The sequence below is a fragment of the Amphibalanus amphitrite genome, unplaced genomic scaffold (genome assembly GCF_019059575.1).
Source record: "Amphibalanus amphitrite isolate SeventyFive unplaced genomic scaffold, NRLGWU_Aamphi_draft 000064F_arrow, whole genome shotgun sequence".
Lineage (NCBI taxonomy): Eukaryota > Metazoa > Arthropoda > Thecostraca > Balanomorpha > Balanidae > Amphibalanus > Amphibalanus amphitrite.
The window spans coordinates 278,061-294,333 of NW_024881560.1; the positions used below are offsets into that span (position 1 = coordinate 278,061).

The 16,273-nt window shown below is 46.8% G+C and overlaps 1 protein-coding gene across 1 annotated transcript in view; it reads right to left on the reverse strand.

The window, feature by feature from the left end:
• LOC122378726 (limbic system-associated membrane protein-like) overlaps window positions 1–16,273 on the reverse strand; it is an 88,479-nt gene that overhangs the window by 55,559 nt on the left and 16,647 nt on the right. Inside the window, exon 3 of the mRNA XM_043360167.1 lies at window positions 11,358–11,435. Coding sequence (XP_043216102.1) covers window positions 11,358–11,435 — 78 coding nt within the window. The remainder of the gene's footprint in view (window positions 1–11,357; window positions 11,436–16,273) is intronic.

The window sequence follows — 16,273 nt, forward strand, 5'->3', positions numbered from 1 at the left end:
GATGGTGGCTCGAGGGGTCACCGGCTGCGTGACCTGCATCCAGACGGGTTTTGGGCGACAGGTCCCGATTTCCTGCGTGAAACACGTGACACGTGGCCAGAGGAACTGAACTCATCACCTCAAGATATTCTGCAAGATGATCCGGAGACCAAGCTTGTATTCACGGTTGATGCCGCTCAGTCCCCAGTTCCAGACATCAGACTTGCAATGCCAGATCTGTCAAGATTATCAAAGTGGAGTACAGCAGTTCGGACCGTCTCGGTGATCCTGAGATGGAGAAATCGTGCAAAAAGGCAATATGGAATCAAAGCTACAGCAGAAGATGGCCAGTCCGTGGAAGTCGAAGCTGAAGCCCTGCTGATGAAAATGGCTCAGCAAGATGTCTACGCAGCCGAGCTGCGCGATCTGAAGGCCGGCATTCCCCTGGATCCCAAGAGCCCTCTGTCAGCGCTGACAGTCACACTGATGGATGGGCTGATATGCCTAGACTCAAGGACAAGACGATCTCCGGAAATGAGTACATCTGCTAGATTTCCAGCCATCTTACCACGCGCTCACCTGTACACACGTCTGTTAATACAGCACATCCATGAGAAGATGGCTCACCGCGCTCACGACGCCGTTCTCGTTGAATTACGACAGCGGTGTTGGGTGCCACAGGCAGCACGGGAGATCAGGAAGGTCGTCTCTCAGTGTCAGCTGTGCAAGATCAGGAAGGCCAAGCCTGCAGCACCGCAGATGGCACCTCTGCCCCTGCCGAGAGTCACCATGTTGGGTGGAGCGTTTCGTGCGACGGGACTGGATTTTTTCGGTCCGATGCAGATCAGGAAAGGACGAGGCGTAGGCAAGATCTGGGGAGCTCTGTTCCGGTGCATGGCGACAAAGGCTGTACACATAGAGCTCACTGAGAGACTGGACACCGACGCTACCCTGATGGTTATAGCGCGGTTTCAAGCAAGAAGAGGGAACGTGAAGACGCTGTGGACAGATAACGCAAGCAGTTTCAAATCAGCGAACAAGGAGCTAAAGGATCAGTTCGCGCGTCTCAATCATCAGAAGATTACCAAGCAACTCAGCTTGGACGGCATCACCTGGAGATTCAATGTACCAGCTGATCCTGAAGCCGGAGGAGTTTGGGAGCGCAACATTCGCACGGTCAAAGAAACGCTCCGTGTCATATTGAAGGAGCGACGGCCGACGTTTGAGGTTCTCAGCACGGTGATATGCGAGGTCGAGAAGATCTTGAACTCCACCCCACTGTTCCATGTACCGGTGGACCCAGATGATGAAGAACCCCTGACGCCGTTCCATTTTTTGATCGGGCGGCCGTCTCCTTCTTATCCCCATGGGACACCTGCCGAGGACGACATCGACCTGCGGAAGCGCTGGAAACACGCTCAACTTTTGTCAGAGCACTTCTGGAAGAGATGGGTTCGTGAGTATTTGCCAACGCTCGCAAAACGGCCAAAGTGGAACAAAAGTGAGCGAGACATTGAAGCCGGAGACGTAGTAATCATTGTCGACCCGCAGAGCCCACGTGGTTTGTGGCCGAGAGGAAGGGTACTGGAAGTGGTGCGCGCTGAGGACGGTCACGTCCGCTCTGCCCTAGTGAAAACGAAGCACGGGATCCTTCACCGCCCGGCCAGGAAGCTGATCGTACTGGATCTGATCCCCGTGATGAAACGCTGATATGGAGACCGACCGAAGAACGAGTGATATTACTGTGTGAATGGATCGTCATTTATGTGTCTAGTGTCTAAACGAATTTAGAGAAGCCGGGATGTTGCCGATTCATTCACTGATTCGTTCATCAATTCATTCATTCACTTATTTATGCTCACCTTCATTCACTCATTCGTTCCAATTCGCTCTATATTATTTCTGCAGATGTCATCGTCTTATTTTATGCAAAGAGCAATGGATGTCTTATTAGTTTTTCTCCGTCCTAGCAGACCTTTAAATTTTCAAATGTCTCTATAATTGTCTCGCGACCTTAATTTTTTGGCTAATGACCTTTGCCATCGATTGTAGGTCAGACGTCAAAAATATTTTCATTGCACAAGTATGAATGTTCGTTTTTATTTCAATATATTGTGAAAATGAAGAAGGCGTCTCATGTTGCAGTTCGCAACACCTGCCTGTAGGTTGTATTCCGCTTGGTGATCCTTGGGCCCACTCTGGTTAACAGCTCGTCGAACATGTCAGGGGGCATCCGCATGAAGTTCTTGAACGCTGCCTGGTCTTCGTTACGGAGTTCAACAAGTAGCTGGTCATAGAGCCCAAACTGCCGTCGCCTACCGATCCAAGGTCGGACCCAGAATCTTCGTTTACCTCTTTCATTCCTCCTGCTCTTGATGGACTGGACTTGGTGAAGTGCCAGCTCCATGAGGGTCTGCTTATGTTGGAGCACCGCGATTTCGTATTTCAGTCGCAGTCTCTCAGGATCCTCCATGTTTTCCGATGGTTCACACAATGACGCAGCGGGCGTCACCTTTAAAGGTAGAGGGAGAAATGAGGTGCGCGGGACCTGGTACAATGGGATATACCTACGCCAGACGAACGATGTGCGCGCTACAGACTCGTTCAGCTCTCGTTTACCACGCCTTTTATCCGTTAGACATGCGTTAGAAGCACGCTAGGTCTGCGCTTGGTGTTCGCGACGCATCAGCCGACGAGCATACAACGAATGCCCAGCGTGTGTTCCGCGTGTATCTGGCGCTGGTCCAACGCGCTCCGCGTGTGTCTGGCGTTCGTCTTCGTGCGTCGAGCTCAACGCACATTTTTGAGCATGCACAAAAATTGTCGACGCACCCAACGAATGACGACGCATGATAGCGTTGGCCCAGCGCGCTAGACGAACGAGTAACGAATGCACTGCGCAGGACAACGCACTGGCCAAAATGAATGAATTTTTGGTGCGCGGGCCGTGCGTCGTGTATGTGTGACCGGGGCTTACGCAATGTCTATGGCTATGCGAAGTCTAAGGTTGGCCTACATAAGCCTTGGGTTGGCCTGTTTATCCTGTTTCATATCGTAATATCGTATCTATGAAAATAAAGTGTTCACGATCGCATAGCCAAACTGAGAACAAAATACTTATTTGCAAAACTCCAGCAATACCCCTCGCTTGATACCATAAAAAAAATATTGCACACGATCATGCGAAGCCGTGAATCCTACCGCCTTTATTTAGCGCCGGCGTTCCCGCGTTAATAATTTCTCCTGAATCGGAGGACCAATAATCAGCTGACGCACCGTTGTTTTGATGTCGGCGGACCGTGCCAGCCTGGCCTGAATGGAGCGAGAGACGCGAGTGACCGGTCGCCGGGCAAGGAGCGCCGGAGGGGTAGGGCGGAGCTTAGCGCTGACGTCATTACGTGGCTCCGCCCCATGAGCGCGTAGCCTCTACCCAAACAGCAGATTCGTTCCGTGAAATTTAACATTACGAGTGAATGAGGAGTACCTTTCATAATCGTTTGGCGTCAAAATACCTTAGTAATAAAAGTTTTGGCAGGTTCTGAAACACACATTGCCAGAATATTGTCAACGAGAGTTGACGCATTTAAAAATTATCGCAAAAAAGTGGAGTCTCAAGGGGTTTGACGTCCTTAGTTGCCAGACTGATTTGATCCCTCATAGTCGAAAGGTGGGCTACTTGAACCGAAAATTGATTTGTTTCTATATAAATAAGCAAGTTAATGGCGAAAATAGCCTGGATTATAAATTACAATTCTTAAAAATATTTTGAAGGCAAAATACTTCAGTTGTAGGGTTTCTTAAGTTGTAGGGCTGGTACTTTCCAGGTATCAAATAGGTTCCACCGCGAAAGTCCCGTCGTGAAAACGGCCTTTAATTATGTGTGCACTGTAAAAAAATGTCACGAGCCAATTCTATGACAAGGAGTGGGTTACACGGTCGTCCATTGTACCTTGCTGTTATATATAGGGACATTATCAGCCTGAGGGTTGTTAGTTAAAGAGTGGCCTCGTGAAACAATTGGTTACAAACGGTAACCTAATAACTTAAATGCTTCCCTAACACCCCTTCCTGCTTATCAACAGATCTCGCGCTGTGTCGGAAAACTACGCATAGTCTCATAATTAAATCCGCCAGAAGCTTGTTGCATGCTAGTTACATGCGTGTTTCATTATCGTGTCATACACTGTAAAAAAATCTTACAAGCCCCTTGTAGGAAAACCGCTGGCGCAAAAATGAGCATGCAGCGACGTGTAAAAATCGCCTCATATTTAGCTAGTAAGAGGGTACAAGCTTGTTTCGTTAGTAAATGACAAGCCCACGCCTCATAAACCGAGCACCCCCGTGTCAGCCCCTCGTTTCGTTATTCGGTACCTCGTTTGAAAACGAGGGCAAAACCAGCAGATCGGTACGCCGATTAGGCTCCTTAGCAGGACTCGCCTGGTAACCTAACCAGCTAGCGCCTGCTATTGCTGCCCAGTAGTAATACTAGCTCAATTGCGTCACCCCCTCCCCCCCCCCCTCCTTCTCCCCAGCCGCCCCTCCGACTGGTGGACGACCCGGCCAACGACAGCCACGACAGCGTGCCAGCCACGTTACAAAAAAAAAAACATACACAAAAATAACGTTTATTACTTATTAGCATACGATACAAAATATCTAAAGATATACATATTACAATATCATAGCGGAGTGGTGCAAAAGCTGATTCGAGTCACCACCAATAACATTCACAAAATAATACGGTTGCATGAGACACGATCGGGCACTTCCACGGGCTTTGACGCAACGGCACTTACAACAGGCGAGTGAGCAAGTTGATCCTGCCATGTCAGGTACATTGTGCACTGTGCAGTCCATCAAATATTTGCCATACTTTGCAGATTCAAGCAAGTTTTTTTTTCTGGGCGAGGCTTACCAACAGAAATATCGCTGGCTTCCGGTATACCTTCATGCCTCAGTCTCCCACAACTTTAAGCAACTCTGCAAACAGAAAAGAAAATTAACTGCTGATTTTAAAATATCAGTGAGGATGGCTTTATTATCTACATCAACTGACTTTTGTATAAGATAAATCAATGTGAGGAAATATGTGTAGCTTACACATTTGGAAAAAAAGGCTAGACAGCAACTGAAAGAAAGTCCGTCTTCCAACAGTCGGAATTCAAACGAAACAGTGGCCCACAACGGTCAAGGGGTGAATTCTATGACGCAACATGTGTTCAGAATATCACAAAATAAATAAAATGTCCCCCATTGCTACGTCAATATCATACAATATAACGTACCTTCGAAATATCCCAGCCCGAGAACTTCACAACGCACCGTGCCACAACACAACCGCACCAACCGCCGGCAGCCGCAGAACTGAACAATGGCGGCCGGAAATGACGGCCCCGCGCCGGAAGTGAAGGACGCGTTTTAGAAGCAGTCTCAGACTCGTCGCTGCTCACCGTAGCAGGGATTTATGAGGCACTACCGAATCAAAGTCGTTTCGCCTCATTCGGCAACACGAAAACCCTACCAGGACTAGTCCGATGATGAGTTTCCGACTAGGTGGCGTGTGCGCAGGATTATATAAAGCACGTGCAGGGCGGTGCCTCATTAGCCGACATAATAATAATATGACACGATAATAAAACACGCATGTAACTAGCATGCAACAAGCTTCTGGCGGATTTAATTATGAGACTATGCGTAGTTTTCCGACACAGCGCGAAATCTGTTGATAAGCAGCAAGGGGTGTTAGGGAAGCATTTAAGTTATTAGGTTACCGTTTGTAACCAATTGTTTCACGAGGCCACTCTTTAACTAACAACCCTCAGGCTGATAATGTCCCTATATATAACAGCAAGGTACAATGGACGACCGTGTAACCCACCCCTTGTCATAGAATTGGCTCGTGACATTTTTTTACAGTGTATTATTATTATGTCGGCTAATGAGGCACCGCCATGCACGTGCTTTAAACATAATCCTGCGCACACGCCACCTAGTCGGAAACTCATCATCGGACTAGTCCTGGTAGGGTTTTCGTGTTGCCGAATGAGGCGAAACGACTTTGATTCGGTAGTGCCTCATAAATCCCTGCTACGGTGAGCAGCGACGAGTCTGAGACTGCTTCTAAAACGCGTCCTTCACTTCCGGCGCGGGGGCGTCATTTCCGGCCGCCATTGTTCAGTTCTGCGGCTGCCGGCGGTTGGTGCGGTTGTGTTGTGGCACGGTGCGTTGTGAAGTTCTCGGGCTGGGATATTTCGAAGGTACGTTATATTGTATGCTATTTACGTAGCAATGGGGGACATTTTATTTATTTTGTAATATTCTGAACACATGTTGCGTCATAGAATTCACCCCTTGACCGTTGCGGGCCACTGTTTCGTTTGAATTCCGACTGTTGGAAGACGAACTTTCTTTCAGTTGCTGTCTAGCCTTTTTTCCAAATGTGTAAGCTACACAGATTGCCTCACATTGATTTATCTTATACAAAAGTCAGTTGATGTAGATAATAAAGCCATCCTCACTGATATTTTAAAATCAGCAGTCAATTTTCTTTTCTGTTTGCAGAGTTGCTTAAAGTTGTGGGAGACTGAGGCATGAAGGTATACCGGAAGCCAGCGATATTTCTGTTGGTAAGCCTCGCCCAGAAAAAAAAACTTGCTTGAATCTGCAAAGTATGGCAAATATTTGATGGACTGCACAGCGCGCAATGTACCTGACATGGCAGGATCAACTTGCTCACTCGCCTGTTGTAAGTGCCGTCGCGTCAAAGCCCGTGGAAGTGCCCGATCGTGTCTCATGCAACCGTATTATTTTGTGAATGTTATTGGTGGTGACTCGAATCAGCTTTTGCACCACTCCGCTATGATATTGTAATATGTATATATGTTACAGGCAAAGTGAAAACTCGGGCATTTTGCAAAATGCCTAGGCAATTTGCAAAATGCCTGACCAGCCAGGCATTTTGCAAAATGCCCAGGCAGTTTGCAAACTGCCTGACCCACCAGGCATTTTGCAAACTGCCTAGGCATTTTACAAAATGCCTGACCCGCCAGGCAATTTGCAAAATGCCTGAGTTTCCATATAGTCCACCGTTTTTGTTGACTACAGGGCAGGCGTTGATCATAAATGTTCCACTGTGACTGACCCCACAACACATTTCACAATTGTGTTGTGGGCATATGTGACACATTCCACGGTCACGAATACAGGGTGTCACGAAATTGTTGCGGGATGTTGTATTTGTGTCCCGAAATGTATTGCATCGTAGTTGCGTCAGTGTTCTCCAGCACCTCGCTGACAAGTTATCAGCGGCCACGTGGTCTGTCCCCGCGACACCTGGTGAAGCTCAAATAGGCCTCTGTAGCCCATCATGCCCCAAACGAGAATCCACAGTGCCCAGTGGGTGCTTCACCGTCTCGACGGTGCAGCGCCTCTGAGCTGCTGTTGGCCCAGAACTACTTGTCGGGACGGTTAGTGACTAAGAAGAGCTCTAATAGCTGTTTTCACGACGGGCTATCCGGCGAATGCACCTAATTTGACCAAATCTGCACCTAATCTCTTTTACAGCAAATATCTTTATTTTATGAATTTATTTCAGTGTTTTAACCGATGATGCTCTCTGATAATATGACAAAGGAGGCATATCAACAATTAGTACAACCCTAGCTGATAGCTACTAAGAGATACACCGAGCCTAATTTGACCAAATATGCACCTAATCTGCACCATATGTGAACCAAATGTGTACCAGATGGCCGTCGTGAAAACGGCTAATATCGCCTCAAGGCCTCATCATTAAAAAGTCTGAATCTCTAGTCCTGAATGGTCCAGATTTGGTGGGTCTAGGCGAAATCCAGCTGCACCACTTATGGATGACGGTAAGTCAGGGTTGCAGCCTGAGGTTGAGCGGCTTCAGCTTCAGGGTAAAATCTTCAGATACCGGAGGATGGCCGATTTAGATGCCGAGTGTCCTGGTTCAGATGCCCTGGTGCCGAACCCGTTCAAATTACATCCATTCAGCACTCAGGAGGGGCATGGAGGGACAAGACCGCGCCAGCCGCGTATCAAGTTCGTGACATCTGAATACCTACATCTTGCGTCAATTCTGTCGAGATGGAGCCAACGCTGAATGGACTTGAGCCACCGTCCCCGTACCTTTCGTATACGGAGTTGTAGCCGTGTGTATAAAAGCTGCGATGTCCAGTATTCTGCCCTGGTGGGCAACTGTTCCGGCGGAGACGATTGATAATGTTCCTAAACGTGTAACAATCAAATTTTCGTAAATTGGAAGAGTATTCTTTTCTGATCAATATCCACTCCACCCATTATATTTTCAAAAAGCCACCAATAGCTCTTAGAAACAGTACAATCATTGTACCGAGCGCATTTTAACCCACGAAACCACGCCCGGTGCTCGGCACCCGACAGCCGCTGGGGCTCAGTGACCTGAACTCGGCGGCGCTACCCGGAGAACGCAGTGTCCCCTCGCTTGGTGCGCATTGACAGCGATTAACTTTTGTAAGCGGCAGTTACAAATGATGCTTACCTTCCTATACATCGTCGCTAGTGCGAGTTTGATTTCAGGCATTTTGTAAAATGCCTGGGAAAATATTTCAGGCAGTTTGCAAAATGCCTGGTGGGTCAGGCAGTTTGCAAACTGCCTGGGCATTTTACAAAATGCCTGGCCGGTCAGGCATTTTGCAAATTGCCTAGGCATTTTGCAAAATGCCCGAGTTTTCACTTTGCCTGTAACATATATTTAGATATTTTGTATCGTATGCTAATAAGTAATAAACGTTATTTTTGTGTATGTTTTTTTGTAACGTGGCTGGCACGCTGTCGTGGCTGTCGTTGGCCGGGTCGTCCACCAGTCGGAGGGGCGGCTGGGGAGAAGGAGGGGGGGGGGGGGGGTGACGCAATTGAGCTAGTATTACTACTGGGCAGCAATAGCAGGCGCTAGCTGGTTGGGTTACCAGGCGAGTCCTGCTAAGGAGCCTAATCGGCGTACCGATCTGCTGGTTTTGCCCTCGTTTTCAAACGAGGTACCGAATAACGAAACGAGGGGCTGACACGGGGGTGCTCGGTTTATGAGGCGTGGGCTTGTCATTTACTAACGAAACAAGCTTGTACCCTCTTACTAGCTAAATATGAGGCGATTTTTACACGTCGCTGCATGCTCATTTTTGCGCCAGCGGTTTTCCTACAAGGGGCTTGTAAGATTTTTTCCAGGGGCCGGCTCTATTGCGGGCCAGTCTATCTCCCAGGCATCAGCTGTACTGCGGGCCAGTCTATCTACCAGGGGCCGACTGTATTGCGGGCCAGTCTATCTTCCAGGCTCCAGCTGTACTGCGGGCCAGTCTATCTACCAGCAGTGGCCGTATTAAAGGTAGTGTGCCAGCTTTTTTGGACCATATGGAATGGAGTTAATGACCCGGATAAGGAGACCCGGATTTTTAGAACTTACCTTACCTTCCAAACTCATACCTTACCCAAACTCATACCCATACCTTCAAAACTCATGGAAACGTCTTAAATTCTTCAAATTTTGAGTACCCCAGTGCGAAATTCGCCCCGACGGATTGTCGGTCGTACCCCAACCACATTTCACACCACTATGAACAATAAATGCACACACCAAAATCGCTATTACCGATAGGCTCATCCAATCAAGTTTCGATAAACCCGTTCATCATCATCTCCTGCGGTTTCGAACACGCCTGTTAGGTGGCTTCTGATGCTCGTCGAGGTCGGAATTTCCAAATACGCGTGGTGCGTCGGGCCGCGCGCTCTGACTTCGGCCAAGAAAAATGCGTCAGCTGATCATTGTCATTTCTGCCACTTGCGTGTGGTGAAATGGGGTCATAACTTAAGAGACGGCTGTTTCATATCAATTATTTTACATAAAATCATATTTCAAACCATAAATTAACGTTCGACAGCCAAATTAAAGAAACAATGCCAATACAGGCTTACAGTTTAAGTTCGACATTGTGTTGTCTACGATTAGACAGCTGATAACTCATTCCCGTACGTCGTAACTCTATAATGACCATTACTTATTGTCACATGTGCGCCGCATTCGCGATTGTTGCCGACGCCTGTTTGCAGGTCAGCCCACTACAGTTGTTATACATATCGAAAAACCGCGATAAACTTTTAGGCAAAAAAGGCACTATTCCAGGCCCATTTTTTGATTTTTTGCGATATTAGGTAAAAACAGAAGCTTCTTATCCTAGGAAAAATAAAATGGGAAATCATTGGAAGGTGGCACACTACCTTTAACCCTCGCCGGACCTACTGGTTTTCTACATACGCACCGGCGGAGGGGGGTGGGGTGGGGCGGGTACGACCCCGCGTCCCTCGCCGTTTCACCCCTGGCGGAGCTATCGCGCCACGGAAAAAAGAGCGTGTGCGCCGTTACGAGCCGCAGAGATTAATACCACCCGATTTTAAGGTCCTAGGTCAACCGGTGACCTCTGAGGTCAGGTCAAGTGCCCCAAGGTACGGTTCAGTTTTTGATGATTAACTTCGCCAAAAACGGCCGCAGAGGCGCGATTTTGGTAGCATCGTGTTCGCCTTGCTCAGGCGCGTTGAATGATATACTTTTTGTTTGGGTTAGATCAACTTAGGGTGTTGACCTCAGGTCATGGTCAGGTCAGCGCCCCCAGGTCACGAAGCTGGTCGAAATAGATCATGTCGCATATCATTCGATTCGGCATGTCTTCCTGACTCCATTGGTGGCTTTCCCGACTCGCTAGCTCAATTGGATCGGGAGTTATTGACGACAAGCTAATATGACCTTGATGATGTCATAAATGACGTCATGCAAGGTCAACATTGCCATTGCAAAAGTGACGCATCTAACCTTGCAAGAAGCGCAAGGAGCGCATCAAATCACGATTCTGTGTGCTTGAAATAGTTGGAGATCGTTCCCAGCGCCAGAATTGCAATTTTCATTTTTCCCCATTGACTTATAATGCTGAGGTCACGAAAATGACCTGACCTCATATGACCTTGAGGAGAAATCGGAGATGTACAAGTTGTGAGACTCGTAATGGATATTAGATCCTGCAAGTTTCATTTCCCTGTGAAAGTTCCTCTGGCAGTGAGGGCGTTGCGATTTTGCGACATCTGAACACCGTGCAGAGTTTCACTCATGACGTCATAGGCCAATGACCTGACCTGACCCGAAAATGCGGCTGGTGTCTTAAGATCCGGCTTGAATCAAAAGTCAAGTATGCCAAGTTTCAGCTCTCTATCGTCAGCGTGTTCGGAGCTATTGCGAAAAAAACCTATGAGGGGCGGCACGCGCCCCCCCCCCCCCCCTCGGCCGGCAAGGTTTGCATAAGGCTGTCAGCTAGCACGGAGCCTGGTGGACTAACCTTGAATCGCTCGTCGGTGGTGTAGCTGAACGTTCCCAAGGTGAGAATGTGTAGATCCTTCTTCCGTATCCATGATACCTGAAAACATGCTTAGTCAGGAGGATACCAACATCGCAAACTGACAAAGATAGGCTTTTTGTTAGCGCTGCTTAGCTCTGCCATACTTATGTTAATAGAGTTTGAACTCTTTGAGAGACTTCGAGAAGCGGAAGTGAGCAACATCAATCATCATCTCAATTAGAGTTGCAAAATTTCCCTACCGCACTACCGGCATGCCGGTAATTTTTCACTACCGCAGGTTTTTTCGTGGTATCTGGCATGTCTTGCCGGTAGCATGCCGGTATTTTTGATTTTGCACAAAAAAATTATCAGCATATGATTCAAACTTTGGACACTAAGAGGCTATTGAATTGTAATAACAGCAATCTTAGCCACTGCAAAATACATTTTGTGGTAGAAGTTCCATTGCTAAGGGTAGGGGTGACACATGAACCTCAGCATTTCACAGGTTTGGCTCTAATTAGAATTGTCAAGAATCTACTGTGGTCTATCAAAGGAAGACAATGAATACTCATTCATGTTGCAAAAGCACAACCAATTAGTAAGTCTGATGGTAGGTAATAGGCATAATACAATAACTAAAATAGATAAATGTTCATGGCAACATTCCCTAGGCAAAAGGCAGAATCAAAACAACACAAAACACATTGTTCAACTGGCCTTGAGTCCTGGGATGTGGTCTGAGATACTCTACAAAGAATTTGACACTGAAAATCCAGCTGAAAAGGCAGGTGTTAGGTAGCCCTGAGCCTAACTTTGGTCCCAAAATGAAATGTAAATGAATTAAACTGGCATTTTGTCTTATCTTTACAAGAAAACACAACATGCAGACCAAATGAATACAAAGTGGCGCAATGTGGCGCAAAGGCAACCAAGGATTGACTTTTAAGATCCTCTGTCCCCTAATGAAAGGATGTAAGCTGATGACGTAATATTTATTCATATGCCCTTTTGGTTGAATCACTCAAGAGAAATCAATTTTCTTGTAGTGAATAACACTCACAGTGTTGATTTCATTGGAATTCAATATCGTGTTGGATGATTTTTATGAATAAAATCATTCACGAGGCAGAAGTTTGCAGTCCTAAAACCTTTTTTGCAGTGTTTTAATCAGCTGATTAAAAACTGTGTTATGGCGCATCTGTTTCGAAATCCTTTATAACCATTTGTTTGTTCCCGCGTTTGAGATGGGGGAGGATATTATATCGTTTTTATACATATTATTTGGTGACTTCTCAGGACAAGTGAGTTATTAACACATATTTTTACATGATTCGTATCTTACTCACGAGCCAGCAAGCCATGGCGGATAGGATGACCTTGGCGGATAGGAAAAAGCTAGTGTTGATCTCGCTTCCTCAGTTCATGAGTCCATGAGTTTGAGTTAGGAATATGGCCGAATCTGTAGTTTTTTATATCAATATTGTGATTTGTGACTATCTATAGTTCATTATTTGGTTGGTACCTGCAATATTTTAGGAGAATGTGGAAAATAAGAACGCTTGTGGCAAATGTGATTGCTGCTCACTGTGCAATCTTCAGAAACACATTTCAGTAATTCAAGTTCTTTTTGACCTTGCTTTTTTGATGAATGTGTTAATGCTTTTTGTAGGCAATACCTTTTTGATTACAGGATATATTTAAACAGCTGTAGACTGGAATGGAGTTTCAAAATTGTGGTATTTGTGGGGCGAACTCAGCCAACATCAGGCTGCTGGTAGTTTTGGTTGGACAATGGGTGGCTGCTGGGTGGGGCGGCTACTGAAATTGCCAAAATGTTGCATCTCATGTAGGGGTAAGCCAGAATCAAGAATGCAGGTTTTTTGGTATGCCGGTAATTTGGCGGTTTTTTTGCTTGGAGCGTGGTAGCATGCCGGTATCCCAGAAAATTTTTGTGGGGCGGGGCGGTGCCGGTAGCAGCCCATTGGGAAAACTTTGCAACTCTAATCTCAATAGTGACGCCACCGCTATAGTTTTATGCAATAAGTTTCGATATGGATTATATTCCTGAGTACATTTGAGCTAATGCAAAGCACAACTAAGATAATTGTCACAACTCCTCACAACTGATGAATGAAATCTGAATGCACAGCATATCTTTGTATTTATCCAAGTGACACCTTTATTTACTGGCAAGCCCGTAAGAAAATAAGCATCAATGAAAAAGTACGGTGGGTTTCTTCGAGCAAATGCTGAAACCTGTGTTGAAAATCAGCAGCCCTTCTTGTCTCGTCAGTTCATACAGTCCATTTTCCTTAACAACAACCGGACCTTAGAAGCAATTTTAACATCGATTTCGTCCTATTATATAAATTATTACAGTAATTTTATTAATCCTCTCGCAGCGAGTGGATACAAGTTCATCAAGCTGGTGAGAAATAATGCCAAGAAATAAAACTGAACGAGACAGTTGCCGGCGAGCATAACTACTACAATTTCTATGACTAATGGGCGCTTCATGGCCACTGGAGCCGGCGCCAGCGCAATTTATCACCAAAGTAGGCGACCGTTGGCACAATTCCGAACGCCGTCGGTCCCTTTCATTTTTTTCTATGGGATAATCCTAAGCCATTGGCGTCATATACATGCAGGCGAATAACAGAGCGGTGTCTCGCTTCCAGAGCCGACCGGGGCATTCCACCTCTACGCTCTCCAGTACGATCAGGTGGTGGCCGTTCGGGTGTGGTGAACGGCGGACGTTTCATCTCACTGGCGTCCGTCGCCGCAGGAAGAGGACGCTGCCTCCCGCCGCGACCGCGCGCCCCAACCGGACCCGGTTATTGTGGCTCAGCAGTCAGCAGCCATCAAATGTCGGACGCTGAGCCGAGCAAGGTGCCGACAACAGAGCGCACCGGCCGGCGGCGCTGCTCAATTTCCTGTCTGAATGCCGTCAATGGCCACTGCAAGTGGCGGGCTCCAATGGAGGCACGGATTTACATGATCGGGGGTCTGGCGATACGCCGATCCAAGGAGAAAGGGCGACGGTGTATGAGGGGTGCTGCATTCCTCTATTGTCAACTAAGTGAGATCGAAATGCGCATGTCAAGTGAGGGCGAAAAGACGAGAGGCGTAGAGCGATAAAGAAAGTTAAAGAGATAAGAATAAAAAGATAGGAAGAAAAAAGAACAAGAAAGCGTCAAAGAGAGTAAGAGAGAAGCACGCTGAAATAATAGGGAGTAACTGAATAAGTGTCCCCTGAATTAGTGTACGCTGGTAAGTAGTCAACAAACGTAAAGCAGCACTTGCTTATTTTCCAATCTACTTGAATAATGCCATTATGAATTATGATGCATCGTCTTCCACCACGGCCATTGTGTCGTCTCACACTATAACTGCCCATCTAACTACCACCGCAACCAGTCTGCCGGTCAGCAGTCGACCCCTGCGGCAGACCGTGTGCTCGCCCGCCGACTCTGCGTCCCAATGTGGAACAAACAAGCGGATTAGTGCTCCGACAGCAATTGGAAAGATGTGATTATGTGGTAAAATCCTATTTGTAGTTATAGAAAGAAGTGTAAAATCCTCGTTGCTTTCCAAAATCACACAAACAATTTGAGCGATCAATACAATACCTTATTTAGTGACACACATATGCTCCTTATTTGACGCGATGCTGCTGAGCCTTGATGGATATCATTAACGACAACAAATGTTAGTCTTTGTGTTTTACGATTGTGAGCTTCTTGGTATCGGTTTAGCTTTGATCACTTGTTCAGCTTCTCAGCCTATATCATGAGCATCGGATGAGACATCAATCGAAATGTGATGCGATTTGTTATTCAATCAGTGGTAAGCAATGACATTATTGAATAATTGCTGAGATAAGCCGCTTTGCAAGAAATGCTGATCAGGTTGAATAGATGAACACCAAAAGATTCCGAAAAGGCCGCTTGGAATTTGGCTGCTGGAGTTCAGAAGCAGCGGTCGTGCGATGCTTGAACCAAAGCTGGAAGCTTGTTTTACTTTTACTTGTTTTCCTTTACTTGGACGGAGCAGCTGAACGTTGTAAGACCCACCGTCACTTGCAACCATGACCGCCAAACGGAAAAATGGTAGGAAATATGAATTATTCCACTCTCCTGTGCTGCGAAGCAGTGTCTTCCTAAAGACACTGGTCTTCCACGACCACAGGATGATTGGTCTGCGTCGGTTCGACAGCAGCGTCGGGTGTCTATATCCGGACAGTCGTTCCGCTTGCTCTGCTTCATCGTCAGCCCGTATCCATCAAGCTCTTCTTGGAAGGAGGCTATTGCTCACTTGAGTCTTCAGAAATAGGCCCGCTAGAAAGCGAGCGAATGAATCAGGCTTGACATCTGTGTCGAGGGTATAGTATTGGATGAATTTCACTGAATAGAAGCACATGTTCTGTTTGGTGTGTGTGTGGGGGGGGGGGGGGGCGGGGCGGGGAGGTTGTTACAAGTTTCTCCATGAAATTTCAGCAGCAGCCCATAGCAAGACACCGGCCTCCTTTTGTTTACAATTCATGTTATAATTGGGAAGGTTTGTTATAACCATAATCCATGAGTAAAACCAAACGAGAATCACACAGTTCAGGCACTCACATTTTACATTTTCAATTATCATTTATCTCTGCAGTCGTTCTCGTCACGAATGCACATAGCTTGCCGCAAACTGCGCCGCTTGTCCTTGAAGCACGCTATTCGCAGGCTGAGGCGCACTGCATACTAATCAATCCAACACGAGGGCCTTCAATAACTAGTGGCGATTAATATTCTGCTGAGCGGCTCTGATCAGTAGCCAAGGTGCAGTTGATGTAGATGTGATAAAAAGGACACGTTTGGTGCTAATGTGTCTGCAACGGCCCACGGTCGACATTTGTACCGTCATTGGCCATT